This window comes from Mesoplodon densirostris, chromosome 15, assembly GCF_025265405.1.
Source record: "Mesoplodon densirostris isolate mMesDen1 chromosome 15, mMesDen1 primary haplotype, whole genome shotgun sequence".
Classification (NCBI taxonomy): Eukaryota; Metazoa; Chordata; class Mammalia; order Artiodactyla; family Ziphiidae; genus Mesoplodon; species Mesoplodon densirostris.
Window position 1 is genome coordinate 1,257,558 of NC_082675.1, and position 26,632 is coordinate 1,284,189.

At 53.3% G+C, this 26,632-nt stretch overlaps 1 protein-coding gene and 1 pseudogene across 4 annotated transcripts in view; one reads left to right on the forward strand and one right to left on the reverse strand.

The window, feature by feature from the left end:
• Nucleotides 1–10,207: 10,207 nt before the first annotated feature.
• Nucleotides 10,208–26,632, reverse strand: part of SFSWAP (splicing factor SWAP) — an 84,105-nt gene continuing 67,680 nt past the window's right edge. For 2 of the 4 annotated variants that reach the window (XM_060118467.1, XM_060118470.1), the window contains 4 exons: nucleotides 23,625–23,750; nucleotides 12,354–12,509; nucleotides 10,899–10,971; nucleotides 10,208–10,519 (listed from right to left, as the gene is read on the reverse strand). In XM_060118467.1, the coding sequence (XP_059974450.1) occupies nucleotides 10,454–10,519; nucleotides 10,899–10,971; nucleotides 12,354–12,509; nucleotides 23,625–23,750 (421 nt within the window). In that variant the 3' untranslated portion in view covers nucleotides 10,208–10,453. Of the gene's footprint in view, nucleotides 10,520–10,898; nucleotides 10,972–12,353; nucleotides 12,510–22,520; nucleotides 22,610–23,624; nucleotides 23,751–26,632 lie in introns of those variants that run through there. The other 2 variants (XM_060118468.1, XM_060118469.1) reach the window with 2 other exon arrangements.
• Nucleotides 17,319–18,345, forward strand: LOC132502927 (heterogeneous nuclear ribonucleoprotein A1-like; annotated as a pseudogene).

Here is a 26,632-nt window from a genome sequence, read left to right on the forward strand (position 1 = left end):
ACTAGATCCAGGTGCACCAACGAGGCTACTCAGGCCTATTGTTGAGTGAAAAAAAAATTACGAGAAAAAAAGCAGCAGAAAAACCCCACGAAGCAACTACATAGTTACATTTACCATGTGAACCATGTACAAACACACGTGCCATCTCTTCTGAGCTTGGTCTGCTCAGGGGACCAGCTGAGGACCAACACGTAGGTACCAGGATGTGAAGGGACCGAGGCCTTCGGTGTCTCAGCACAGTTTTACATTCTTACCAGGAGCAGCTACTCCTGGTTTGCTTGTGTAACTCAAGGTCAGTGGGGAGAGCAGGGTGCATGTGTGTGTTGGGTGGGAAAGGTCAACTTGCTCAGGGAGGTCCCTGCTCCAAGATGGGCCCCAAGGGGATGTGGTGCCCTTAGACCAGGCCCCAGGCCTTCAGTCTAGCAGAGTGACGGGGCACTGGCCGCATGCCTGAATCCCTGCCCTTATGGGGCTGACACCCGGCAGGGTGGGCATAGATGAATCGGGTGCAAAGTGGAACAGTGGCTCCCAGAGTTTCCAGGCCCCACTGCTGGAATCCACGGATGTGTCCCCTTATGTGTTAGGGGGAGCCTTGCAGATGTGATTAAGTTAGAGATCTTGAGATGGGGGTGGTCGCAGCGTCCTCACAAGGGCCCTTGAAAGAGGGAGGCGGGGGAGGTTCAGAGTCATGGGAGGAGGCCACGTGGTGATGAAAGCAGAGGTCGGAGTGATGCAGCTGGGAGCCGAGGGATGCAGGTGCTTCTAGAAGCTGGATGAGGCAAGGAGCAAGCCTCCCCGGGAGCCCCAGAAGGAGCCAGCCCTGCTCACACCTTGCTTTCACTCCAGCAAAACTGTCTCTAGGCCTCCGGACTCCAGAACTGTGGGAGAACAAATGTGCCTCACTTTGCACACTAGGTGTGTGGTCACAGTTACTGCAGCCACAGGAAACTCCTGTGCATCTCATGGGCGGGGTCGGGAGGATGAGATGTCAGCTTCGCAAAGGCCTGAGGGAAGAGCAGTCAGCCAGGGGGCCAGCCCGTGCAAAGGCCCTGGGGCAGCCTCTGTGTGTTGGAGGTTCAGCCATGGGGCTGGAGCGCCAAGAGGGGGAGGTGGTTTTAAAACTTGTCCTTGGGACTTCCCTGGTGTCACAGTGGTTGAGAATCCACCTGCCAATGCAGGGGACACGGGTTCCAGCCTTGGTCCAGGAAGATCCCACGTGCCACGGAGCAACTAAGCACACGTGCTGCAACTACTGAGCCTGCGCTCTAGAGCCTGTGTGCCGCAACTACTGAGCCTATGTGCTGCAATTACTGAAGCCCGTGCACTCTAGCGCCTGTGTGCCGCAACTACTGAGCCCGCGTGCTGCAACTACTGAAGCCTGCGCGCCTAGAGCCCATGCTCCGCAACAGGAGAAGCCCCTGCTTGCTGCAACTAGAGAAAGCCTGCGCGCAGCAACAATGACCCAAGATGGCCAAAAACAACAACAACAACAAAATTGTCCTTGGACTCTTGGCTCTGCTTCCCAGCGGGGGCTACACCCCTGGCCTTCGTGTCCACCTCCATCAACAGATGGGCCTGAAGGCTCACTTCTGAGCCTGCCTTAGAAAAGGCCACGGGCTTCCCTGGACCCCCAGCACTCAGTGCAAGACACTTGCCATCTCAGTGGGGGCGGAGAGGAGGAGAGAGAGAGAGGATGCACAGAAGCCCCAGCTGCTCTAGCCGGCGCTTTGCGTCTTCCCAGCTCAGGGGCCAGCTTGTGGGTGAAGAAGCTTCAGATGGTCTGGGAATGGCTGCAGGGAGGCCTTGAGGAGCGCTGCCCGGCCGAGCCCGGACAGCCGCAGCCGTGGGAGATACTCAGGATGGCTGAGAGATGATTAGTACCGCCACATTTGGGATGTTTTTGCTGGTATCTAGATGCCGTGTGAGTCTGCCAGGGCCGCCGTAACAAGCACCCAGATATTTATGGTCCCATGTCCTGGAGGCGGGAGGTCTGAGATGGAGGTGTCGCAGGGCTGGTCCCCCCGAGGCCTCTCTCCTGGGCGTGTAGACGGCCGTGTCCTCCCGTGTCCTCATGTGGTCGTCCCTGTGCATGTCTGTGCCCTGACCTCCTCCTCCTATAAGGACACCAGTCACACTGGATTGGGGCTCACCCTATGGACTCATTTTACCTTCATCACCTTTAAGACCCCATCTCCAAGTACAATCACATCTTGAGGACCGCAACATCCAGGTTTTGGAGGAACACTGTTCAGCCCATAGCAGACGCCCAGATGGAGGGGGAGGGGGTCGTAGCTGGAGGTGAGAGGTCGTCAGGGCGGGGACCGTGTGTGCAGGGGGTTGTGCGGGCCGAGTGGCCGTGGGGGCTGGGATGGGGTGTCGCTGGTGTCCCTGGGCCCCGCCCCACTCAGCTGCCAAGTGCAACTCTTGGTCCCGGAGCTGGACCCTCTGCCCAGGCCGTGCCCCCGGGGAGCACCCCGGCCCCTCCCTCTCTGGGGCACCTGCCTGAGAGGGAGGCGGGTCCCCGTGCCACGGCCTCCAGAGAGGGCGTTACAAGAGAAATCAGTTCCGGTTCAGAATACTTGTATTCATCTCTTGGGATCTGAAGAGAAGATGCTCTAACTGCTGGGATTGTCTGTGGGACGTGCTTTCTGGCACTCAGGCTGTCTCGTTCCCTGTTGTCTTCCATCCAGGACGAGTCTCTGGCCCCCTTGGCCCCATTGGTCCCTGTGCAGGAGGAACAATTTCAGGCGCCTCCGAGAAACCCAGCTTAAGAGGAAAAATTAGAGGGTTGGTTTCAGGCATGGCTGGTTCCAGGGGCTCTGGGCCCAGACTCTGCTTCCTCCCTTTGGTTGACCTCGCGTGCTCCCCCACCCTGCCCAGAAGAGGAGGCCCCCCTTCTTTCGGGCCATGCCACGTGGCACACAGCATCTTAGTTCCCCAAACAGGGATCAAACCTCTACACCCTGTGCTCGCAGCTCGGAGCCTTGGCCACTGGACCGCCAGCGAAGTCCTGAGGAGGCCCTTCCTAACGTTTCAGGGAAGGTCCTGGATTGTCTCACTTGGGTCTTGTGCTCTTCCCTGAGCCCATCACTGGGCCAAGCAGAGGTGAGTTCTGATTGTCTGGCTGGGGTCTTGGGCTGAGGGCCTGTCAGCCCCACCCTTACCACGTGGGCCAAGTCGGGGAGGGGCAGCTTTCCGGAGGAAAGTTGGGGTGCAGGTGCCAGAAAGGGGTGTTGGCAGGAAAGCGGCCGACAGTGCATGTTCCCGCACCCTTTCCAGGCTTGTCGTCCGGTCGCTGTGCTCTGGGAGCTGATCTAAGGACGTACAGACCCAACTCAGTGAATTCTGGCTGCCCTACCTGGAGGCGATGTAGCTACTCCCAATTTAAAAAGAACCAAAGCTGAAAACCTATGTCCACAGACAAACTTGTGCATGAGTGTCTGTTGCAGCATTATTCATAATGGCCAAAAGGAAACTGCCCAAATATCCATTGACCGGTGAAGAATGGACACACAAATGTGGTATATCCACACAATGGAATATTATTCGGCCCTAAAAAGCTATGAAGTTTCGATGCATGTTGCAGCGTGGAAGAGCCTGGAAAACACTTTGTAAGTGGAAAAAAACAGGAAGACAAGCCCACGAGGTGTACGATTCCATTTATAGGAAATGTCCAGAACCAGCAAATCCAGAGAGACAGGAAGCAAAGCGGTGGCTGCGAGGGGCTGGGGGAGGGGAAGGGGGCGACTGGTAATGAGTAGGCGGTTGGTTTCTCTTGGGGTGCTGGGAATGTTCTGGAATTGGATAGTGCTTGATGGCTGTACGGTGCTGTGAGTGTACCAAAAGCCACTTTAAAGGGGTGAATGGCATGGTGTGTGAGTCTCTGCTTAAAAGGAGAGAAGGAAACCGGGGATGACGGGTCAGGGGCTCTGCCCCAGGCGCGCTGGTGAAGGGCCGGCAGGTCGGACCCGCCTGCCCCGTCTGTGCTGTGTGGCCGCTGCTCTTCCGGCCCCGGCTGCACAGTTGACAGCTGCTCGCAGGGCTCAGCAGGTTGTGAAACTGAGAAGCCAAGTTACTGTGCGTCACTGAATCAGCGGTACCACGATCTCAGAGAGCGCCAAGAAGGGGAAGCTGCTTTGTCACGTGCAGTTGGTTTCCGACTTATGGGAAGAGCTTTCTAGACTCAGCTCTTCACCGTGCATCCCCATGAAACACACAGTAAAGGGCAAGGAAAGTTAAGCAGGCTGGTGAGGTGTTGGAGGCGCTGTCAGGTCTGTGCTCGGTCCCTGTGCGGGGGGCGGGGTGGGCGGAGGGAGGGGAGGGGCGGGGCAGGGGGCGGGGCGGGGCGGAGGGGGAGAGGGAGGGGCGGGGGAGGGGGAGGGATTCTCCTTCTTAAATAGTCCGGGAGGAGCCTAGCCGGCTGGGAACACACGCAGAGGGTCTGACGCTCCCACTGCCCTCAGCCTATAGCCGTGTGTTCTCGGAGCTCAAGCCTGCTCCTGCACAGCATCTGGGGTTTCCTTCCAAGGCCCTGTATCTGGGCGAGTGGTGTCCCCCCAAATTCACGTCCACCCAGAACCTGAGAATATGAGCTTATTTGCAAAGAGGTTGCTGCAGATGGCATCAAAGCTGAGGCTGGAGATGAGCCCATCCTGGATTGTCCGGGTGGGGCCTGAACCCAGAGTCCTTGGAGAGGAGGTGAGAAGCGGGGAAACACATGGGCAGGTGGCGGCAGAGCCAGAAGCCGTGCGGCCACGAGCCAAGGACACAGCAGCGCCCAGGACGCCGGCAGCACCAGGAGCGGACGGGCAGCAGCACATCCGCCCACAGAGCCCCAGCCCTGCGGCAGCCGGGCCTCGGGCTTCTGGCCCCCAGGACTGAGCGGGCAAACTCCTGAGTTTTCAAACCCTGCTTAGTGGTGGTCTGGGCGGCTGACCAGGACCCTGACACACCTCCCAGCTGTCCTCTGTGCCCACCCTGCCTTCCTGCTGTTCCCTAAACCAGGGCCAGGGCGACCTTCCCCACATGTGGAGGGATGGTGCCACCTGCATCAGCGTCAGGGTCTTCCGTTGTGCTCGGGGGGCAAGTCCCAGCTCATACCCCAGCCTGTGGGCCCAGTCCGCTCCGCCCCTGCCCCCTCCCCCCAGGCCTGCTCCTGCCTCAGGGCCTTTGCTCACGCTCTTCGTGCCCCCCCAGCCCCAGAGCTCCCCCCAACCCTCATTACTTCCCGCAGGTCTTGCCCGCGCCTCTTCCTGAGAGATGCCTCCTTGCTGAAGCCTCTGCAAAGCAGCCTCTGCCTTTGCCCCAGTCCCCGCTGTGCAGTCTCCACCACCCGCCATCTGGTACCTTCTCGTCTGTTCATTCCGGGCGCCCCTCAAGGCCGGGGGGCTTTGCTGTCCTGCCCTCAGTGGCTCTCAGCAGCACCATGAGGGCCGCAGGAGGGATGCTCCACCTTTGAGGGGAGGCTGCCCCAGCCCACCGCCAAGGCGGCGAGGGACTGAGGGGACCAGCCACTGCCCGGGCTCTGGAGGCCTGGTGTCCCCAGGTCTCCTGGGCCCTCAGCTCCCCTCGCTCAGCCCTTCAGTGTGGGGCTCCCAGAGGCTGGTCCTGGGTCGCTCTTTCCCTGCTCTGATGCCCGTCCTGCTGACTCTGGAGGCTCCAGTTACCAGCCACGTGCTGCGGGCATGAGGCCCCTGCCGCCCGAGCTCTGGCCTGTTTGAGACCTTTGGCCGACAGCCTCCTCCCTGGACAGTCCCATGGATGAGCCACGCCAGGCAAACCCGTGTGTCCTCAGCGCCGGTGCATCACCTCCCCACCACACACCCTGCACTCCTGACTCCATGGCAGGTGTAGCCGTGAACCCTGAAGCCCAGGCTGGAAACCCGGGCGTGATTGTTATTTCTGTAGAATTGCTTACTGTGTCTTTAACCCAGAAGTGCTCATTCTGAACAAGTCTGTTACAAATAATGGCAAAAGGAAATGCAGCTCTACACCTTGAGTTGATTGAAGTCAACAAATATTTCCTCTGGTAGCGTTTGAGCCCCTAGTTCCAGCTCTCTATTCACACGACGTTTTGGAAGATTAGCTCTGGAGCCCAATCGAGGGGCACCTGCGTTCGGATGGCAGCCTCATCAGCAGGCAACGGTGCCCACCAGGCGTTCTGCATACGATGGATGCCGTGTGTGACTGAGGCCACTCTTCCCAAGTGACGCCCCTGTCCTCTCCCCGCCGGACTCTGGGTCCCAGGGTTCCAAGCACACTGGGCAAGCAGGTTTGATGGCTTATGTGCGCTCACCGTACAAGCTAACGCGCATTCAAAACGCGGCGTTCCTAGGTGCCCGCTTTAGAAGGCAGAGTTCGCATGTTTGAGTTTCTTTTCTTCTTTTTTTAAAAAAAAATAAACTTTGGGAATTCCCTGGCGGTCCAGTGGTTAGGACTCTGCTTCCTCTGCAGGGGGATCCCTGACTGGGGAACTAAGATCCTGCGTGCCCCGCGGTGCGGCCAAAAAAAAAAAACTTAAAAATTTGGAACAGTTTTGCGTTTACAGAAAACGTGTGAAGATGGTGCAGAAAGGGCCCGTGTACCTCACACCTGCTTTCCTGCGCTGTTACCATCGTACGTGCTGTGGAGCGCTGTCACCATCAGTGAACTGATGTCCACGCATTATTATTAACTGAGGTCCCTGCTGTATCAGACACTCTCATTTTCCCCCCAACGTCCTATTTCTGTTCTGGGATCCCAGGCAGGTGCTCCTGGGGTCTCGTGTGTCAGCTGAAAGAAGTATGTGCGTGTAGTAACCCGTGTGTGTAGTAACCTGTGTGCGCGCACATACGCATAACCGCTTCCACATGCAACCTTCCGGAGCTACGTTCAGCTAAGCGTGTGCTCCCGCTGCGGTCTCCGCATCTAGTCCATCACCACAGGGATCATCCGGCCTCTCCCCTTGCTGACCTGGGACCCTGGGAGTCACTTGGGGCTCCTCTTTCTCTTTCTCTGTGTCTCTGTCTGTCTCCCTCATTGGTCCCTGAGCCCGGAACGCCTGGCCCTGCCCCCATTCCCGCCCTCTGCTTGGCCTCTCCTCTCCCCCAGGCCCACCGACCGCTGCTGTGGACCAGACTGTTGTCGGGCCTCCCGCCTCCAGGGCTTTGTCATCGCCTGGCTCGTGTGCTGAGCCCGGGCCCACGCTGGGCTGGAGGGCGCTGGCCCCTGGGGTGGGTTTTGCACACTGAGTTGAGAGCTGGGAAGCCCCGTGAGCCCACAGAAGGTCTCCGCATTACAGAGGGCGCAGCCGACCTGCCCTCCGCCACCCGCCCGCCCCCTCTGTCCCCGGAGACCCCGGCGCTGGTTGTGCAGCTTGAACATCAGAGTGAACGAGGAGCCACTGGCCGTGCTTCCTCAACCCCCTGGTTAGCGCCTGACCCCCCAGCTCCCCTGAGCTGCCCGCAATGAGTAGTTCACGCCCCCGAGGTGGAGTGAGTTGGGGCCTGCCCTTGCGCGCCGTCTGTGGAGGGAACGCATGCCAGCGTCCTGTCCCGCCAGCCCTGCGAAGCCGGAGCCCCTGGCGCCTGCTGGCTGCGTGGACGGCGGGCGGCCTGGCCTGTCAGGGGACTCAGCACCGGCCCCAGATGCCAGGTGGGCAGCCCCCGACCCGCGGGCACGGAGCGGGGTGGACGGCTGGCTCTCGGAGGGCCCAGCGTCCTTCACACCTTCTGTGGGCAGCGGCGCCCGATTTCCTTGGGGCTTGGCCTGCGTCCCTCTCTCGCCCGGGGACCTATGGCCATGCCGTGCCGCCGGAGCCCCTGCCGGCGCTGAGCCCAGACAGAGCTGGAGGAAGTCCGAGCAGGGCAGCCGCTCGCCCGCTCCCTCGCTGGGAGGTGGAAGGGCCGCTCCTACTCGGGCTCCCCCAGCCCCATGCCGGGAGCTGCCCTGCTCGACTCCACCCTCAGCCAGGTCAGTGGAGACGCTCTCTGCTGCTCCCCCCCCACCCACCGAGTCCACGGCAGGTGTCGTCTGGGTGACGTCCGTGTGAAGACCCCGTCTCCTCACTGCACCACGAAGCTCCCCTGGCAGTTTGATGTCACCCGCCATCACTCCAGCCCGCTTGGCTGCAAACAGAAATGTCCACCGTGTCAGACGGGGCCTGACAGACGCCGGACAGAGCCCACGGCCCCAGCCCGGGCGTCCTCTGCCAGGGCTTCCCCGCAGCTGACGTCGCAGGATGCACCCCCATGACAGACGCCCACTCCACAGCGCTCGGTCAGTGACTGTCCTGCTGGTGTTGGCCCAAGTGGTCACTTTCCTGCCAAGACTCTTTCTCTGGCTCATAATCCCAGTTCCTTCACAGTGGAAATGATACAGCCAATCGACGGCTCTGCACAAAACAGCAAAGGCGTACAAGTAGCAGAGAGAAAGAAAGTCACGGTCGGAGCCCACAAGTCTTGTCTAAGGACACAGAACCCATATACCATGAGAAAAATGAAGGACCGTGTAAAAAAAGCAATTTTTGCAGGTTAAAAATATAAAGTCAAGGGCTTCCCTGGTGGCACAGTGGTTGAGAGTCCGCCTGCCGATGCAGGGGATGTGGGTTCGTGCCCTGGTCCAGGAAGATCCCACATGCCGCGAAGCGGCTGGGCCCGTGAGCCATGTCCGCTGAGCCTGCGCATCTGGAGCCTGTGCTCCGCAACGGGAGAGGCCACAGCAGTGAGAGGCCCGCGTACCACACACACACACACACACACACAAAATAAAGTGGAGAGAAGTGACAAACTGGGAGAAAATTATTTACAAAATAAATAATCCAGAAAGGAGTGCTTATAGTGCAGTAAGAAACTCAATAGTAACAAACAGCCAAAGTACAAGGTTGGTTTACAGAGGAGAAATACAAATGGATTTTTAAATAGAGAAGTTGCTCAATCTTACTCATGATTAAAGAAATGAAATTAAAATGTGAGAACTTTGTATCTTTCTGATTCAGCCAAGGTAACGTTTGCGCCACACGGCTTTGGTGAGGGTGCAGAAAAGGCACTCGGGGTTGGTTGGCAGGGAGCCCTTTCTGGACGGCAATTACTTGCATCAAAATCAAAAGCACACGTTCCCTGTGACGTCCACCGCTAGGGGTGGAGTCTGCAGACTCCGCGGTACCTGTGTGCACAGGTGACGCCTGCACCAGGATGTCCAGTGTGGCTGGCTCTCGTGGGGGGACGCTTCAAACAGCAGGAAACTTGGCGTCCATCCGGGAGGATGCCCCCGACACACACGGACCCGGTCCGTGTGCCAGGACCGTGTCCAGGGGACGGCGATGGCCAGGGCAGGTCCTTAAGTGCCCACACGGCCCTGTCTCAAAGGCAAACACGTAGGACAAAGTACAGAACTCGGCGTGAAGTGGCCACCACTGTGCGAAGGGACAGGTGTGCACGACACCGATTTGCACACGCGTCTGCCTGGCAGCGGGACCTCCACCGGAGTGGGAAGTGGCTCCTCGCCCTCGGCCCCGCCCCCATGGCCCCGCCCCCGCCCATCCACCCACAAACAGCCCCCAGGGGCGTGTCCTGCTTTCCCGACTCTCTGGAGCAAGACTCCTGGGAAGGGGGCTACTTTCTAAGAAGGAAAGTGTCAAGGTTCCATTTTTGGGGTTCGGACGACCGGCAGAACGAAGGCGGACTCCGACTCCGGCGCAGGGGCGTGTGAGCGGGGCTGCGCTGCCGGGCCGGAGGCTCTAGAGGAGGCACAGACCACCCGGGGCCGTGAGCACTCTGCAGAAAAAAAGGCCCGAGACCCCGCGTGACGCCACCAAGCGCCCTTCCGTGGCATGGCTGCAGCCTGCGGTGGGGTCAGTATGGCTGGTCGAACATCAGGGGTCACCAGGGGCCAGCTGAGCAGGGCCCAGTGAAGGGACGGCCTCAGTCGGCACCATCCACCCGGGTGAACGTGGAGGACATCTTGGTGCTAAAGATAGAAAGAAACCCACCCAAACGGCAGCGACGACCTGCCCTGGGGGCGGGACCTCCCGGAGACTTGCCTCTCCTGCTTTGCCGGGGCTGAAACGGCTGTGGCCTTGTGCCCCGGTGCAGGGCCGGGGGAGCAGGACAGGCGACCCCTACAGCCGTCCCCATGCCGCGCGACACCCAGGCAGCAAGTGTTAGAGGCCAGTGACAGACGGCAAACAGTAAAGAACTCACAAGCCAAACAAGGAAGAAACTGCCCACGGTTACTAGCTAGAAAAGGTGTTTTCCTCCCATTTTATTTGATAATACATTTTCACAGAAACAGGATATTATTTACAAATATACAGGTAAGAGACTGCTGGTCAAAAATCTTAAACCTAAAATGTCATCAAAAATTAATTTACAAAACCCGCCAACCGTCCAGGAGCCCCAGCGGGATGGTCTGTGCGGGACGGGGCTCTGCTCTGCCAGCTCCTGGGGCCCCAGGCCCAGTCGCCCACGGCCGAATCTCAGGAGGCACTGGTCTGCATGTTTTTGGAAGCTGCGAGCATCGCTCTTACTTTGGCCATGAGGTCCTGTGCGAGGAGAGACAGAGGGCATCCCTGCGGGCTCCCGTTAAGACTCGGGAAGCGGACGCTCCACACAGGGAAGTAGCTCGCGAACGTGTTAACGGGTGAAGACGGAGGAAACTGGGGGCAAGGTACTGGGTGGCTGGGGACACACCCAGGCAGGCTCAGGGCCCAGGAGGAGACGCTCAGGCCTGGCCGGGAAGGAGGAGACGGGGCTGACCGGAAAGGGGGGCCCAGGGACCAGCTGCCCCGGGCAACGCCGACACCACCCCCTCCAGGGGACCAGCCGGGACCCCCCGTCAGGACCCACAAGATGAGGGGACAGGGAGTGGACTAGCCCCTTGAGAGGAAGATGGGAGGAAAGAGAGACCCACTCCCACCTTACCTGAGTGATTTTGCTCTGCACAGAAGAAACAATTGCTGAGGAGATCTGACCGTCTTTTTCCTGAGAAACTCCCCTAACGCAAGTAAAGAGAGAGATCAGAGGCTTAAAAAATACTTTAAGAAGCCATTTTGTTTTACTTGTTTCCAGTATCCTTAAAAAAGAAATCAACATTATAAATATATGTATTTCACTTTTATATTTTATGTAACACGTTTGAAATATTTCATAAAATGCAACATTACTCAAAGATATAGGGCTTCCCTGGTGGCGCAGTGGTTGAGAGTCTGCCTGCCGATGCAGGGGACACGGGTTCGTGCCCTGGTCCGGGAAGATCCCACGTGCTGCGGAGCGGCTGGGCCCATGGGCCATGGCCGCTGAGCCTGCGCATCCGGAGCCTGTGCTCCGCAATGGGAGAGGCCACAACAGTGAGAGGCCCGCGAACCGCAAAAAAAAAAAAAAAAAAAAAAAAAAAAAAAGATATGTTCATATAAACATTATATAAGGCACATTAAAAAAAAAAAAAAGAGATGAAGAAAAGGACAAAAGCACAGAAAGCTGGCGCCACACACCCAGAGCCTGACCACAACCCAAGTGGGCGCCTCTGGTGCATCGTGAGGACTTTCGGGGCCGTGGACACCACACACAAGTGGTGGTCGGGGCCTGTACTGAGTCACGTTTTACCTTTAAAGAAGCCGCACCTTAGATTCTGACCCACCTCCAGTGAGCTGTGGCCTCTGCTACTCACCCGCCAGCATCGGGGCACCGTAACGCACACTTGCGGAAGCAGGGGGATGGGGGACCTGATGCCCTGCCTCCGACCCCCGCCCAGGCTCTGGGTGGGTGGGTGGGTGTGGGCAGGCGGCTTTTCGAAACAGGACTGTCTGGCAAATGTCCCCCGACAACCACGGGCAGCCAGGCAACGGGGGTCACCTGCGCTGGCACGGGGAGACCGCGGGACGATCAGTGTGGACGCCGACATCCCCACGGCCTGCGCGGTCAGGAAGTGACGGGTTCACCCCTGCCCGCTCGGGCTGAGAGGGAGTGATGGGTGGGTGGGGGTCCCGGGCCCCTGTCACTGCGGAGCCCAGTGCCCGACCCCCTCCTTCGGTCACACCGGGCTCCCCAGCTCCCACCCCATACGGCCCACGTGAGCACAAGCCACCATCGGCGGGGAGCCTGGAGAGACACTGGTTTGGGGACCGGCCGCTGGCACACTATGCAGCCGTCCCACTCCCGGTCGCAGGGTTCCCCCTGCCTGAGCGCAGGGCAGGCGGCCCAGGGCGCCGGGGGCGGCTTCTGGCCGCCCCCCTCAGTGTGCGCCCTCTCCTCATCTGGAGCCCAAGTGACACCCGGGGGCGATGTGCAGCGCAGGGCCCGGGGCCGGGGGTCTGCCAGCCCGCCCCTTCTCGGTGCCCCCCGCCCCGCCCCGTGGCCCAGAGGTCAGGGCGGGGTTACCTGGAGCGCTCCTGGCTGGAGCCCCGACTCTCCACAGGAGAGATGCTGGCCGAGTGCCGGCGCGCGGCCTGCTTGCTCGGGGAGGCTGGCTGGGAGCCGGCCTTGGACTTGGTCCGTGACCGTGAGCGCCTCTTCTTCTTCTTCTCATGAGGGCTTCTGGAAGGAAAGCGGGTTTAGACAACGGCACAGCGCTGGCTCTGAAGGCGTTCCGAGTGCTCTCCATGGGACAAGTCGGCGATTCCACCCACCCTTCTACACACATGGACTCCTTTTTAAAACCATACACAGTTAATTAACTTGAAACGGATGGACATAACAAAATAAAAGTCGTGCAGAAGCAAAAACGTAGACCAGCTTATCGGCAGAAGTCCTGAAGTCAGATGCCTGTGGGTTTAAAACACGATCAGCACTTTATCTACATTTAAAATAACCCAAGATAAGTAACCAAGTGCTGTCTGTACTGCTTGTTCATTTACGCTGACTTAATGGGAATTTCCAACCAGAAGTGGAAAATCATCAAAACCGAGCACTGCGAGCACAGACGCTCGGCGTGTCCTTCTGGCCTGAGGCTGACGGGCCCCGGGGCCACCCGCTCTCCCACCGCGCCTCGCTGCCCACGTCCTCCGAGTTGCCAAGGCCCGTGACTCCACGTCAGAAACGCCCCCCGGCCCCTGCCCCCTCCAGACCCGCAGCCCGCACTCTGCCTGGGCCCACCGCCTGCCGCCCAGAGGCAGCTCTCACTGCACTCCACGCCCTGCCCCGTGACCCCCCTCCCCACGGCCCTAAAACACAGCAAGAAAGAGGGAGTGTGTAGGTGGAGGAAGCGCTGAGCTGCAGGCCGCTGCCCGCTTCTCCTGAGACCACGGTTGCCCGCCCTTCAGAACCCGCCGGGCGCCTGGGCTGCAGGCCGCCCTCCTGCGGGGACCGTCTCCTGGAGAGTCTCTGCAGGCACAGGTCACCGCTGGTTTCATCAGCCCCCGTCTCAGTTTCTGTCGCTCCCCACTTCCTCCCGGGCTGCGACTTGCTGCAAAGCACTAGAGGGTGGATCCCTGGCCGTGGGCAGCTGGGCGACAGCACGGGAACTGGACCTCGGGAGACACCACCCGATGCCCGCGCCCTCGTCCTCAGAGCGCGGCCGGAGGGTGGATGACGGGCTCCTGGCGCTGTCACTTCCCCGCGTGCCGTCACCGCTCTAAATACGGACGTCCTGGGTCACCGCCTGCACAGCTCACACTCCTCCTGGCTCCTCGGGACTCAGGTGGCTCACAGACCCTTCCCAACCTGGAGACTCCCCGGGGCCCATCTACACGCCCACCCACCCCAAGACCAGTGCACCTGTCAGCCCGCCTGTCACTCGTCAGGGCACCTCCCTGGGGCAGCTCCCGCGGACCCCTGGTGCAGGAGGCTGCTGGCCGGGGAAGCAAGCTGACCCTCCCGCCGGGCAGGGCGCGGCTTTCGGGCTCCGCCTCAACAACAAGGACCTGGCCCTGGGTGGTGGCAGCTGGGCAACCTCAGTTCAGCTGTGGGGAGTGTCCCTGGTGCGCTGGCCTACGTGCAGGACAGGAGCAAGAGAAGTGGCCCGTAAAGAAGAGGCTGTTCCCGGTGCTGGGTACACAGAAGTGGGAAGTGCACACCACAGGCCTACTTCCTACACTGCAGACATTTTGTGACTTTTTGTCTGTAAACACATGGCTAGGATTTCAAAGGAAGCAGCTAATAAAACAATAAATAAAATACTTAGTAGCACGTGACATACGTCCCAAATCATTTCAGCCCCAAATCCGGCTAAAGTTCCGATGGCTGCCTACATGAATTAATTAAAGGTAGGTGAGCAATCCTGAACTGTAAATCACGTTCAATTTCACTACAGCTTGATCTCATGACAAAACTTTCTAAGCGTTCGCTTAAGGAATTAACTAATCTTTTTGTTTTTTAAATTGAGGTGTGCTTTATATCCAGCGAAATGCAAAGGTCTGAAGTGCTATTTGATGAGTTTTGGCAGACATGGTGAAACCCAGAACCCTGTCACAACCAGGAACTTTCTACCATCCAGAAGGTTCTTCCACTGATGCCCTCAGGCACCTGCATCCCCTGCCCCACCATCACAGATACCCACTGCTCTGACTTCTATCACATAAATGAAAACTTCAGATAAATCGGATCACACAGTATTAGTCTTTTGTGACTGGCTTCTTTCGCTCGAGCAGGATGTTTCTGAGATGCTTCATGAGGTGGGTTTCTTCTCGCTGCTGGGTAGCATTACACCGTATGAATCTGCCATTACTGGTTGAGGCTTTCTCCTGTTAACAGACATCTGGGTTGTTTCCGGTTTTTAGCAATTACAAATCAAGTTGCGTCTGTGGTCAAATGTTTATGGCGAGTAAACACCTGGGACTAGCACGGTCAGGCCATAACTCTGTAGGAAACCGCCAAACTGTTTCCCAAGTATTTCAACACTTAGTAATGTCCGTCTTGCTTGTTTTCAGCCATTCTTGTCAGTGTGAAGAGCATCTCACTGCGGTTTTAATCTGCATTTCCCTGACAGATGACTAAGGAAGCTGAGCACCTTTTCATATGCTACCTTCACTGGCTATTTAAATATATTTTTTCCACCAAGGTATTTATGGTTTATTTATCAAGAGAAATTATTCCTTAGCCCAGATAGGCATAGTTCATAGTTTCAAAACACAAGCATGTGACAAACTACTGTGGAACTCAACCCAGATAAATCCTTTACATTCCAAAATCACTTTGCACTCTAAGAGATACCAGCCTTCCTCATCTCCTCAAAATCTTTTATGGAATCATAACTTCTGTCGACCTCTGCATACGCCTTCTTTCTTGGTTCAGCCACAGCAAGCGTACAGACAGCTGCAACACCCGGGGACACAACGAACGCCCCGGCAGTAGGAAAGTGCAGGCGCTCGGCCAGGAGGCTGCCCGGCCGAGGCCTCGTTATGGGACGGGAAGCTCCTCTCCTTCACAGCGCAGTGACAACAGCCTTCCAGGCCGATGGAGAGATGGACCCGAAACACATCCTGTTAGGAAATGTCTTTCAAGCCGTCTGCCCCTCTTCTAATTGGGCTGCCTTTCTGGAACTGACGTAGACCTTTGTCAAAGATCCACAGTGCAAATATTTCTCCCCATCCGGGGCCTGCCGATGCGCTTTCTTAACTGTCCCTTTTGAATGAAGTTTTCAATTTCAATGAAGTCAAATTTGTAATTTTTTTCTCTTATGGTGCCATTTTCTACATCCTCAGGAATCTCTGCCACCTCATAAATGTATTCTCCTTGTTTTCTTCAAAAACAGAATGGTTCTAGTTTTCATGTTTAGGTCTGTGATCCATCTTGAGTTAAGCTTGGTATTTGGGGTACAGGTCACTTTTCTTCCATTCTGATGTCCAGCTGTTCAGTCAAGATTTGCTGAAAAACGACTTTTCCTCACTGCACTGTTTTGCCTCTTCACCTTTTTCAGGTGTACAGCGCACACTGTCTGATTACTGTAGCTCTCTAGTCAAGTCTTGAATGGGTAGTAAGAGTCCTCCAACTTAGTTTTCAAGGTGGTTTTGACTGCTAGTCAGTATGCCAGCATCTACAAGAAACCTAGGGCAGTTCTGACTGGGATTGTATTGGATCTACAGGTCATTTTGTGGAGAAGAGCCATAGGAACAATACTGAGCCTTCCGATCCATGAATATGGACTTTCTCTCCATTTATTTAGGTTTCCTAAACATTTTCTCTGAATGTTTTGGGATTTTCAGTGTAGAGAGGTCTTAGACATATTTCCTTACATTTATCCATAAGTAGTTTGTTTTTCTGATACTGTTCCAATTAGTATTGTTTTTAACTTCATTTTTCGGTTGTTCTAGGTTAGTATACAGAAATAAACTTAGAGGTTCCTCAAGATTTTACGATTATGTAAGAAGACACAGCTTTACGCTCTCCTTTGCAATCTTTAGGCCTTCTATTTCTTTTTTCTTGCCTTACTGTTGAGGCTATGAATTCTATTACGGAGCAGACACCTTGGCCTTGTCTCTGATCTCAGGCGGAAGGCACCGCCAAGTGTGATGCTAGCTGTAGGTTTTGCAAAGATGTCCTTTGGGAATTCCCTGGCGGTCCAGTGATGAGGACTCCACATGTCCACTGCTGAGGGCACGGGTTCAATCCCTGGTTGGGGAACTAAGATCCCACAAGCCCAGGGTGTGGCCAGAAAAAAAAAAAAAAAAGATGCCCTTTACCAGATGGAGAAAATTTCCTTCTATTCCTGCTTTTGCCAAGTTTTCTCCCCCACCTTTTCTCTTTTTAATGAATGGGTGATGAATTGTGTCAAATATTTTTTTCTGCATCTATTGAGATGTCATATGATTTTCTTCACTTATTCTGTCAATACTGTGAATTACAATGACTGGTTTTTGAATGTTAAAGAACCTTGCATTTCTGAGACAAACCCCATTTGGTCCTGGTGTATTTTATCCTTTTAGTTAATTGCTAGACTCAAATCAGCTAATACTTTGTTAAGGATTTTTGCACTTATTTTCCTGAGAGTATTAGTTTATGAATAAACACATGCGTGTGCACACACATCCACACCCCCCCAACAAAACACACCACACTCCACACCACACAGATGTGCATACACTGTCCATCTGCTTTAGGATGGTCTCATGAGGTGAACTGGGAAGTGTTCTCTCTTCTATTTCCTTTGAAGTGTCTATAACATTGGTTATCCCCTTTTTCTTGAATGTTTGTTAGACTCCACTGATAAAAGTCACCTGGGCCTGGAGTTTTGTGGAAAGGTTTTAAATTATAAATTCAGTTTCTTTAGCAGATGTGGAGCTACTTAGATTTTCCATTTCTTCTGCTGTCCATGTGGTAGTTTGTTTCTTTCAAGGAATTTGTCCATTTCACCTATGCTGTTAAATTAACCGGAATGACTTTCTGCTCCTGGACAGCCCCAAGTAAGCATCGTTAACGTCTCCCCCGCCACCCTCCACTGCCGTCATGTCTAAGTCACAGTCACCCAAAGAGCCCGAACAGCTGCGGAAGCTCTTCATCGCAGGTTTGAGCTTTGAAACAACCGATGAGAGTCTGAGGAGCCATTGTGAGCAGTGGGGAACGCTCACAGATTGTGTGGTCATGAGGGATCCAAACACCAAACGCTCCAGAGGCTTCGGGTTTGTCACATATGCCACTGTGGAGGAGGTGGATGCGGCCATGAATGCAAGGCCACACGAGGTGGATGGAAGAGTTGTGGAACCAAAGAGGGCCATCTCAAGAGAAGATTCTCAAAGACCCGGTGCCCACTTAACTGTGAAAAAGATTTTTGTTGGTGGCATTAAAGAAGACACTGAAGAACATCATCTAAGAGAGTATTTTGAACAGTCTGGGAAAATTGAAGTGACTGAAATCATGACTGACCGAGGCAGTGGCCAAAAGAGAGGCTTTGCTCTCGTAACCTTTGATGACCATGACTCTGTAGACAAGACTGTCAGTCAGAAATGCCACACTGTGAACGGCCACACTGTGAAGTAAGGAAAGCCCTACCTGAGCAAGAGATGGCTAGCGCCTCATCCAGCCAAAGAGGCCGAAGTGGTTCTGGAAACTTTGGTGGTGGTCGTGGAGGTGGTTTTGGTGGGAATGACAGCTTTGTCGTGGAGGAGACTTCAGTGGCCGAGGTGGCTTTGGTGGCCGTGGGGATGGCTATAACGGGTTTGGTAATGATGGAAGCCCTTTTGGAGGTGGTGGAAGCTACCACGATTTGGGCAGTTACAACAATCAATCTTCCAATTTCGGACCCATGAAAGGAGGAAACTTTGGAGGCAGAAGTGCTGGCCCCTGTGGTGGTGGAGGCCAATGCTTTGCCAAACCCCGAAACCAAGGTGGCTGTGGTGGTTCCCGCAGCAGCAGTAGCTATGGCAGTGGCAGAAGGTTTTGATGACTGCCAGGAGACAAAGCTTAGCAGGAGAGGAGAGCCAGAGAAGTGACAGGGAAGCTACAGGTTACAACAGATTTGTGAACTCAGCCAAGCACAGGGGTGGCAGGGCCTAGCTGCTACCAAGAAGACACGTTTTAGACAATACTCATGTGTACGGGCAAAAAAACTCGAGGACTGTATTTGTGACTAATTGTATAACAGGTTATTTTAGTTTCTGTTCTGTGGAAAGTGTAAAGCATTCCAACAAAGGGTTTTAATGTAGATTTTTTTTTTTTGCACCCATGCTGTTGATTGCTAAGTGTAATAGTCTGATCATGACGCTGAATAAATGTGTCTTTAAAAAAAAAATTAACCGGAATGAGATTTATTTCCTTATCCTTTTAATGTCTATAGGGTCTTTCATTCTTGATCAATCTAAAAAAAGAGTTATCATTTTTTAAAATCATTTTCAAAGAACCATCATTTGGGGTTTCCCTGGTGGTGCAGTGGTTGAGAGTCCGCCTGCCAATGCAGGGGACATGGGTTCATGCCCCGGTCCGGGAAGATCCCACACGCCGTGGAGCGGCTGGGCCCGTGAGCCATGGCCGCTGAGCCTGCGCGTCCGGAGCCTGTGCTCCGCAACGGGAGAGGCCACAGCAGTGAGAGGCCCGCGTACCGCAAAAAAAAAAAAAAAAAGAACCATCATTTGGTTTTACTGTTTTCCTCTGTCAGTCTGTTTTCTATTTTGTTGATTTCTGATCTTACTTTTATGATTTCCTTGCCTCTATTTACTCTGAGATTAATTTGTTCTTCCTTTTTCTAGCTTAAGACAGAAGATTAGTTTTTAGACCTTTTTTTTTCTAATATAAACACTTAAAGCTACTAACTTCCTTCTGAGTACAGCTGCAGAAGGAAGTATCATTTCAGTATCATTCATTTCAACATATTTTCTACTTTCTCTTGTGATTTCTTCTTTGACCTATGGGTAATTTAAAATGTGTTAACTTCCAAGTATTTGGGGACTTTCCAGATACCTTTCTACGGATTTTTATGTGGTAAGAAAGCATACTCTGTATCATCTGAGTCTTTTGGAATGTGCCGGGACTCATTCAGTGTTACAGGGAACGATTTAGCCAGGTGACTGACCCATGCGCATGTCACGGGAGTGTGCACGCTTCACTGCAGGTGGAAGTGTTTAGCTGGTCAACAGTGCTGTTCATATGTGCCCCATCTGTAGTGTTCTACTGCCTGCCTTTCCCTTTAGTTCTGTCAGTTTTGTTTCAAGTATTTTAAAGCTCTTGTATTCAATGCACGCATTTAAAACATTATGTCCTCATGAAGGGCTGGCCCCTTCATCATTATGAAACTGCCTTCTTGATCTCTAGCACCACTTTTTCAAGTCTGCATGGTCTCCTGTTAATACGGCCACACCACCTTTCTTCTTATTAGCATTGTACGGTGTATCTTTTAGATCTTAACCTATTTGTATACTTAAAGTATCTCTTATAAGCAGCTTAGTATTAAGTTTTGCTTTTTAATGCAGTCTAAAATCTCTGCCTTTTAACTAGAGTTTTTAGTCTGCTTACATTTAATGTAATTATTTGTATGGATGGTGTTAACAATCTTCTTGTTTTCTAGCTGTCCATTTGTTCTTTTTCCTCCTCTTCCCCACTTTTCTGCTTTCTTTTGCATTAATAAAGCATTTTTATGGTTCTCTTTAACAGTCTCTATTGGATTTTTAACCTTTTTATTTTTAGTGGTTGCTTTACGGAATTACGATATGCATCTTTCAATTGTCATAATCTACACTGAATTAATAACACTTCATGTTATGATACAAGAACCACAGAACAGTAGCATATTCCCATTCACTCACTCAACAAGTGTCTGCTGATGTGCTCGGTGAGTGCTGAGCTGTAGGGATTCAATGCTAAACCCTGCCCCCCACCCTAACCAATCACATACTATTTACTGTCATAAAGTAACTGGGACTTCCTGTTGGAGTGTACTGTAATATGATTTGGCTAAACATTTTCATGAATTTTACTTTTAAAAATATTCACTCTGCCCAGATCTGGATCTCCAAACACTAAAAGGAACCAGGATTCCTAGGAGAAACAGCTGACTCCAGGTCTGGGGCAGGGAAAGCACCAGCTAAGCCTGGAATATCTTGGGCCAAAAGTGACAAAGTACTCAAAGAACAATGGGGCCAAATGTGAGACAATGTTACCATCAAATAGATTATCATGGCAACAGACTGTTGCACAACAAATAAAGAACAAACCCCCAAACCCAAAGTCCACAGTGACACTAAAACAAAGGCGGGTGTTTAGAGAAGAAATGAGGAGGAAGCTGCTGGCCACAGGACACTCACATTGTTCCAGTGCCACCCCACAGATGACTCGTTAGTTCAAAGAGGAAAAGGTACAATTACACAGCAGACACAACCTTAACCAAGTGATCAAACTCAGTGTCACTGGCAATGGGACAAAGGGACACTTGTGTGCCTCCTGGTGTGATGCAATGGGAAGTTACACAGCATCACTATAGAGTATTCTTGCTAAAAATACTTAACATGAACACAGCCAAAAGGACACAGTAAGACAAATCCAGAGTGTGGGACCTTCAATGATACAGGTGACCTGGGCTTGTCAAAGTCATGAAATATACACTCACAGGAGGGCATGAGAGAGGGAGGAAGAGGAGGAGAGAGAAAGGAAAGCAAATGTGGCAAAACATTAACACTGAATCCAGCTACAAGTTACATGCAGATGGGTATTTTTAAGTAGTAAGTTAAAAACTTTCTAGTAAGTTAAAAGTTTTTCAAAAATAGAAGTCAGGGACCTCCCTGGTGGCGCAGTGGTTAAGAATCTGCCTGCCAATGCAGAGGACATGGGTTTGAGCCCTGGTCCAGGGAGATCCCACATGCTGTGGAGCAACTAAGCCCGTGCGCCCCAACTACTGAGCCTGCACTCTAGAGCCTGCGAGCCACAGCTACTGAGTCTGCACTCTAGAGCCCGTGCTCCGCAACGAGAGGCCACCGCAGTGAGAAGCCCGCGCACCACAACGAAGAGCAGCCCCCGCTCGCCACAACTAGAGAAAGCCCGCGCGCAGCAACAAAGAACCAATGCAGTCAAAAATAATAAATAAATTTAAAAAAATGTTAAGTTTAAAGAAAGAAGAAGAAGAAAATAGAAAAAAAAGTTAGTGAAAGAAGCATTCAGTGATCAGCTTGTAGAAATAATCCTTCAAATCTGGCAGGAGGCACTTTCCCCTCAGTTGGGGTGACCTGACGGGATTAAAGTGACCCTGACTTGGTGGACGAGTCAGTCACCTGCTGCCACACTGAAGCAGAGACCCCGAAGCTACTCCGAGCAGAAGGACGGAGGGGACAGCCTGACTGCTGGGCTAACACAACTCGCCTGCTAACAGAACAGATTCTTGGCCTACAGAAACTCTGGGTTTAGAATCAAGCCCAGGAAATCGACCAGTAATCGTGCACGTGTTCACTTCTACTGGGTTCCTCCTGAGTCCACCACTGTCCATGACCCCTGAGTCAGGTCACAGGCTTGATCCCATCTACCAGGGCAGGGAAGCTAGGCCCTGCAGTAAGCTGAATCTTAACTTCTTTTGTCTGACTTATTAAAGTTCTGATGACAACACAAGCTCTGATGAATCCTAATATAATCACCATCTTCTCTAGTGACAGCTCTTTTAATGCAAAGGTTAATTTGAGGGCAAAGCAAGAACTCTTCTGTTAGGAGAGATCTTTGGCTACAAGGAATTAATTTTAGACCATGCCCTTTACATGTACCAAGGGTGATGATAAATTTCAAATGTCAATTACTTGCATAAGGAATAAAATTTAAAATGGACTTCAATTTTCATCATTTTATCCTGCAACAGTCACGTATGCTTAGTGTGTGAGTTCCAAGGCACAAAATGAAATTTACAAACAGAAGGAATGAGTCTGTACATGAAGCCTTCACTGAAATATATCAGTTTTACAGCTCCTTTCCTGATTTTTCTGTTTTAAGAAACAGAGATGACATTTTATCATTTAATGGAACTATTGCATAAGTAGCCAGACTGCAGGAACATTTTTCAGTTAGAAACGCCTTTCAGAACTGCTCCTGCATGTATACATGTAGCTGAGTCACTTTGTTATACAGCAGAAACTAACACAACATTGTAAAGCAACTATACTCCAATAAAGATGTTAAAAAAAAAAAAAAAAAAAAAAAAAAGAACTGCTCCTGTTGAGGATGTTTGCTGATGGAGGGGCGTCTCTGAGGCAGGTTTGGGTGATGGCTGGGTTCATTTGTCCAAGAATGGTGGACACCTGAAATGCAGATTTGTCCTCTGGAAGACTCTGGAAGGTTCTGGAACCCCGGGTGTCCTGACACTCAGCAGCATGGCATCATGAATTCTGAGACTACGACAGGCAACAATGGCGTCTTGCCCTTTTCTGGGTGCCTTGGTCACTGGGACAGCAATGCTCCTTGTCTACCTACCAGAGCCAGGGCCTGCCTTAACTCCAGTGCAGGGACACAAAAAATGGGAAGCCCTCATTTTCAGAGAGAATGGAAATACAGAAGCCAAGTGACATAAAGCATTCAGGTGGCATCATCCACGCTGGACGGGACAATCCCCAGATGGCACCCCTCAGCCGAGAGGGAAACGCCCACTGGTCCACCGGCCATGCTCCTGGCTTGGGTCCTGTGTCTCCTCAAGTCAGTGGTGGTGCCAGGGCCTCTGGTGGCAGAGGTCAGCCCCGGAGCTCTCTTCCTGGGAGCGGGGGCAGGGGCCCTGGCTTGCTGAGCGTCCAAGGCCCAGACTGGGGGTGATGGCGACATGGGACCCAGCCTCCCTCACTCTCCTCAACTAGACAGGTCTCTCCTAGTGGTCAAGGGGCCAGAGGATGGGCCCTCTCCCTGCTCTCAGACCCCACGAGGACCCTGTGGCACTCTCCTGGGAGCTGCAGCCGAGGCGTGGCCACCTGGGCAGCAGGAGGGATCCACTTGAAACCTGAACTTCGGATTCTCCTTGTCACTCGTCCCTCCGCTCCTTTCCCTTCTCAACACGTAAAGGGCAAGGAGCTGTGTGTGGGGGTCTAGGGGCAGCTAGACTTGGGGGAAATGTGACCCCAAGAGTTCCCAGCCAGCTGCAAAGACAGACGTGTTCCAGCACAGGCAAGCGCCCTCTGCTTCTGAGTTCCAGAGCAGTGAAAACACTGCCAGGGTGACTCGGGATCGGCCAGAGCAGCTGCTCCCCGGTTCCGGACAGCTCTGTGCCGGAGACGTGGGAGCCCCACCTTCCAGCGCAGGTCCCGTGTCTGCGAAAGCTCCACCGCCTACCTGGATCGGGTCCGCTTCCTGCTGACTCCAGGGCTGTTACTCATTCGGTAGGCGGTGGGGACACTCCTGTCCTCCCGCCGTCTCTCGGGGGAGTGCGCTCGTCTCCGAGGGGACCGGGACCGGGACCTGGCAGAGGAAAGCAGCCATTTCAGTCCTGTGTGGGGTGGGCAGGGGAGCACCTCCACTGCTGAGACGGAGGCCAGCCCTGGCCTGAGCCCGTGGGGCGTGGTGGGTCCCTGCCTGTCCCTTCAAGGCCCGCCCCCAGCCTCCCTACTCTGCTGACCCGGAACTGGATCCAGGCTCAGAGGCAGAACGCTCCTCACACCAATGCTAAGCTTCTAAGTGGGGCACAACTCATGCTGAGGCTGCTGGTGCACAGTCAGCAGGAGCCAGCCCCGCCCACCGGGCTCTCCCTGCGGCCCCCGGCAGACACAGGCCCGCTGCTGCTGTTCCTTCCTCTTGCCTTTGCCCATCTGGTCTCCCTGAAACATGTTCGGCTCACTGGTGTTGCTGTCAAAATTAGGTGAGGAAAGGCAACAAGATCCAAGTGAGTTGTTTCTACGTGTTCTGAACACTGGCGAGAGGAAGAAACTGAAACGTGATGAAGCTCGAGGACCCCCTGGAAGTCTCTCTTGTTTGCACTCATCTTATGGCCTCTCAGTATGAAGAACAGGCTGCAGGCCCACTGGCAGGAAGCCTGAACCTTCAATCCAATTCAGACCATGCCGTTCCCATGAAAATTTTGGCTAAATCATTTGTTTATGAGATGTCTAATATTTTTTCTTCCCTTTCCTGTGCCTGGAGAAGGACTCTTCTATTCATGCAGTGCCGTGATCCACACAGGGCAACCATGCCCCACAGACACCAGCACGCAGAACTCCAACTCGAGACCCTCACCCACGGGGTCAAGGTCCTAACGGAGGGCCCTTTAACAATGGGTTTAGGACTCTTATTTTAGTTTTTTGTCCATTCAGTGAAATTACTGTTTTGGGGAGACCTGAAATAAGCAGAAATCTGGGGGGGTGGAATTTCTTTCCATTCTATTTCTATGACAACCCACTCAAAAAATGATATACAGAAGAGGTGTTTTGATTTTGTCATCTAAAGAAGTTCTACACGGAATCATTTTAGTCACAGTAAAACCCCCAACAACGCACACCGATGTTGCAAAGATCAGCTTGTAATCACATTCCACCCTCTGTGTCACAGGGGGAACGCTGAGTCACTCCTGAAAAACACCACAGCCACGGAATGACCTGCTCCGGGAGAAACGCGCCCTGGCTCTGGGGCTCCTCGGACACAGCTGCTTTTCAGCTTATACAATGGTTGTGATTTTTGTTTCCAGAGCTTTCCTAAGATTTAAGTAACAGATTACAAAGGTGAGGTCAGTCAGACACCTTGACAGTTTACCAGGCTCTCCCTCAAAAGAGCTCCAGGAGTCAAATCTGTTCGTGGTCGAGGCTGCCCGGTAACTGCCTTGCTGCGCTGCCGCCACTGTGAGCCGCTCTGACAAGGCTCCGAGCTCAGCATCCCCGGGAGGCCACGGGTCTGTAGCACGGAGGCACATCCTTCACATTCAGAAAGACACGTGCTGGGCTGCGCGGCGCCAGAGCCCCGAGAAAAGCTCTGCTCAATCAAAGCCACAGCACCTACGGAACGCTTAAACACAGACTTCTACAAGAAACTCAACAATCAGGAAAATAAATTCGTTTTTAATGTCTGCAAATCCCTAACTTTGACATACAATACCACTTTGCAGTGGCCACTGGTACTAGCTTTCTTTGAAGTGAAGTGCCTGTTACCAGTAGATTCCAAGTTACCTGGGAAAAAGCCCATCTCAGAACGAAGGGCCATGAGCTCCACCAGATGATACTTAGGTTTTATTTTAATTAAAGAAGCTCCAATGCTTTTATTCTGTTAAGTAGGGTCTGAATATTGCTACCATGGCACAGTGCAAGAAACAGGAGTTCCAGTTTGTAAGTAAATCATCTGTATAATGTGACCGGAGGCCTTCTCATAAAGAAAATGAAATAGTCTGAATTAAAAAATTTTCAAGCATAATGCAACTCAGATTGTTTTTCTTAAATGATCACAATGGTTTGCTTTCAAAGAGAGTCCGAAGGAGACTTCTCATCTGCATGATAGTGATATTTACAAATAGCTTCTTTCCAGCAGCGTTTAACCATTTCAGGAACCCACTTCCTCCATTCCTGTTACTCTACTACTCACACACAGGTCCTCACGGAACTGCACAAGCAGCACTGGGGACCCGGCAGCAAGGATCTGGTACCAAGCAGGCTGAACAAGGAAGAGGCTCCCAGGTTTTAGTTCTTCTCAAGCTTGCACTGTGGGCCCGACCTCACCCGCAAGCCCTTCCCCCCTCCTGCGGGGACAGCTTCTCCCCCAGCGTGGTTACCAACACGGCAGCCGGCAGCCGGGGCTCTGCCTGGGGTTACGACTCACTTCCTGGACACCAGCACGTGGACCAGTGCCTCGGGGGGAATGTCAAGCACCCCATCCTCCTTTAAGGGCCAGGATCAGGAGATTAAACCAACCACCCTCACCGGTTTGCTACGCAGTTTACCAGGGGGAAAACGTAAGGAATTACAAATTTCAAACTAAAGTACGACCCCAATTCTGCCCGCCTGAGTTCTTTTTGAACATTAAATATAGCACTTGCAAAAGCCACATCAACCCCCAGCTCCCAGACCCCTCCCCGGGTGAAAGCCCCGAGGGAGCCTGACTTCTGGAAGCGACCTGGGGGCCCCCGACCCTCCTCCACACAGAGCACCTCACACCGCAGGGCTGCACAGTTCCACCCAGAATCCCCCCAACCTCAGAACGGGCGAAGCCAACCCCCACCAACTAACCAACGACACGACGCCGTAGGTGATCTCATCAAAAAGCCTTACAAATAAGCTGAATTTCAAGCTTTAGTCTCATTGAACTTTGTTTTAAAATACCTACACTGTTACAAGTGGATTTTAATTTTAGGCAGTGAATTGCAT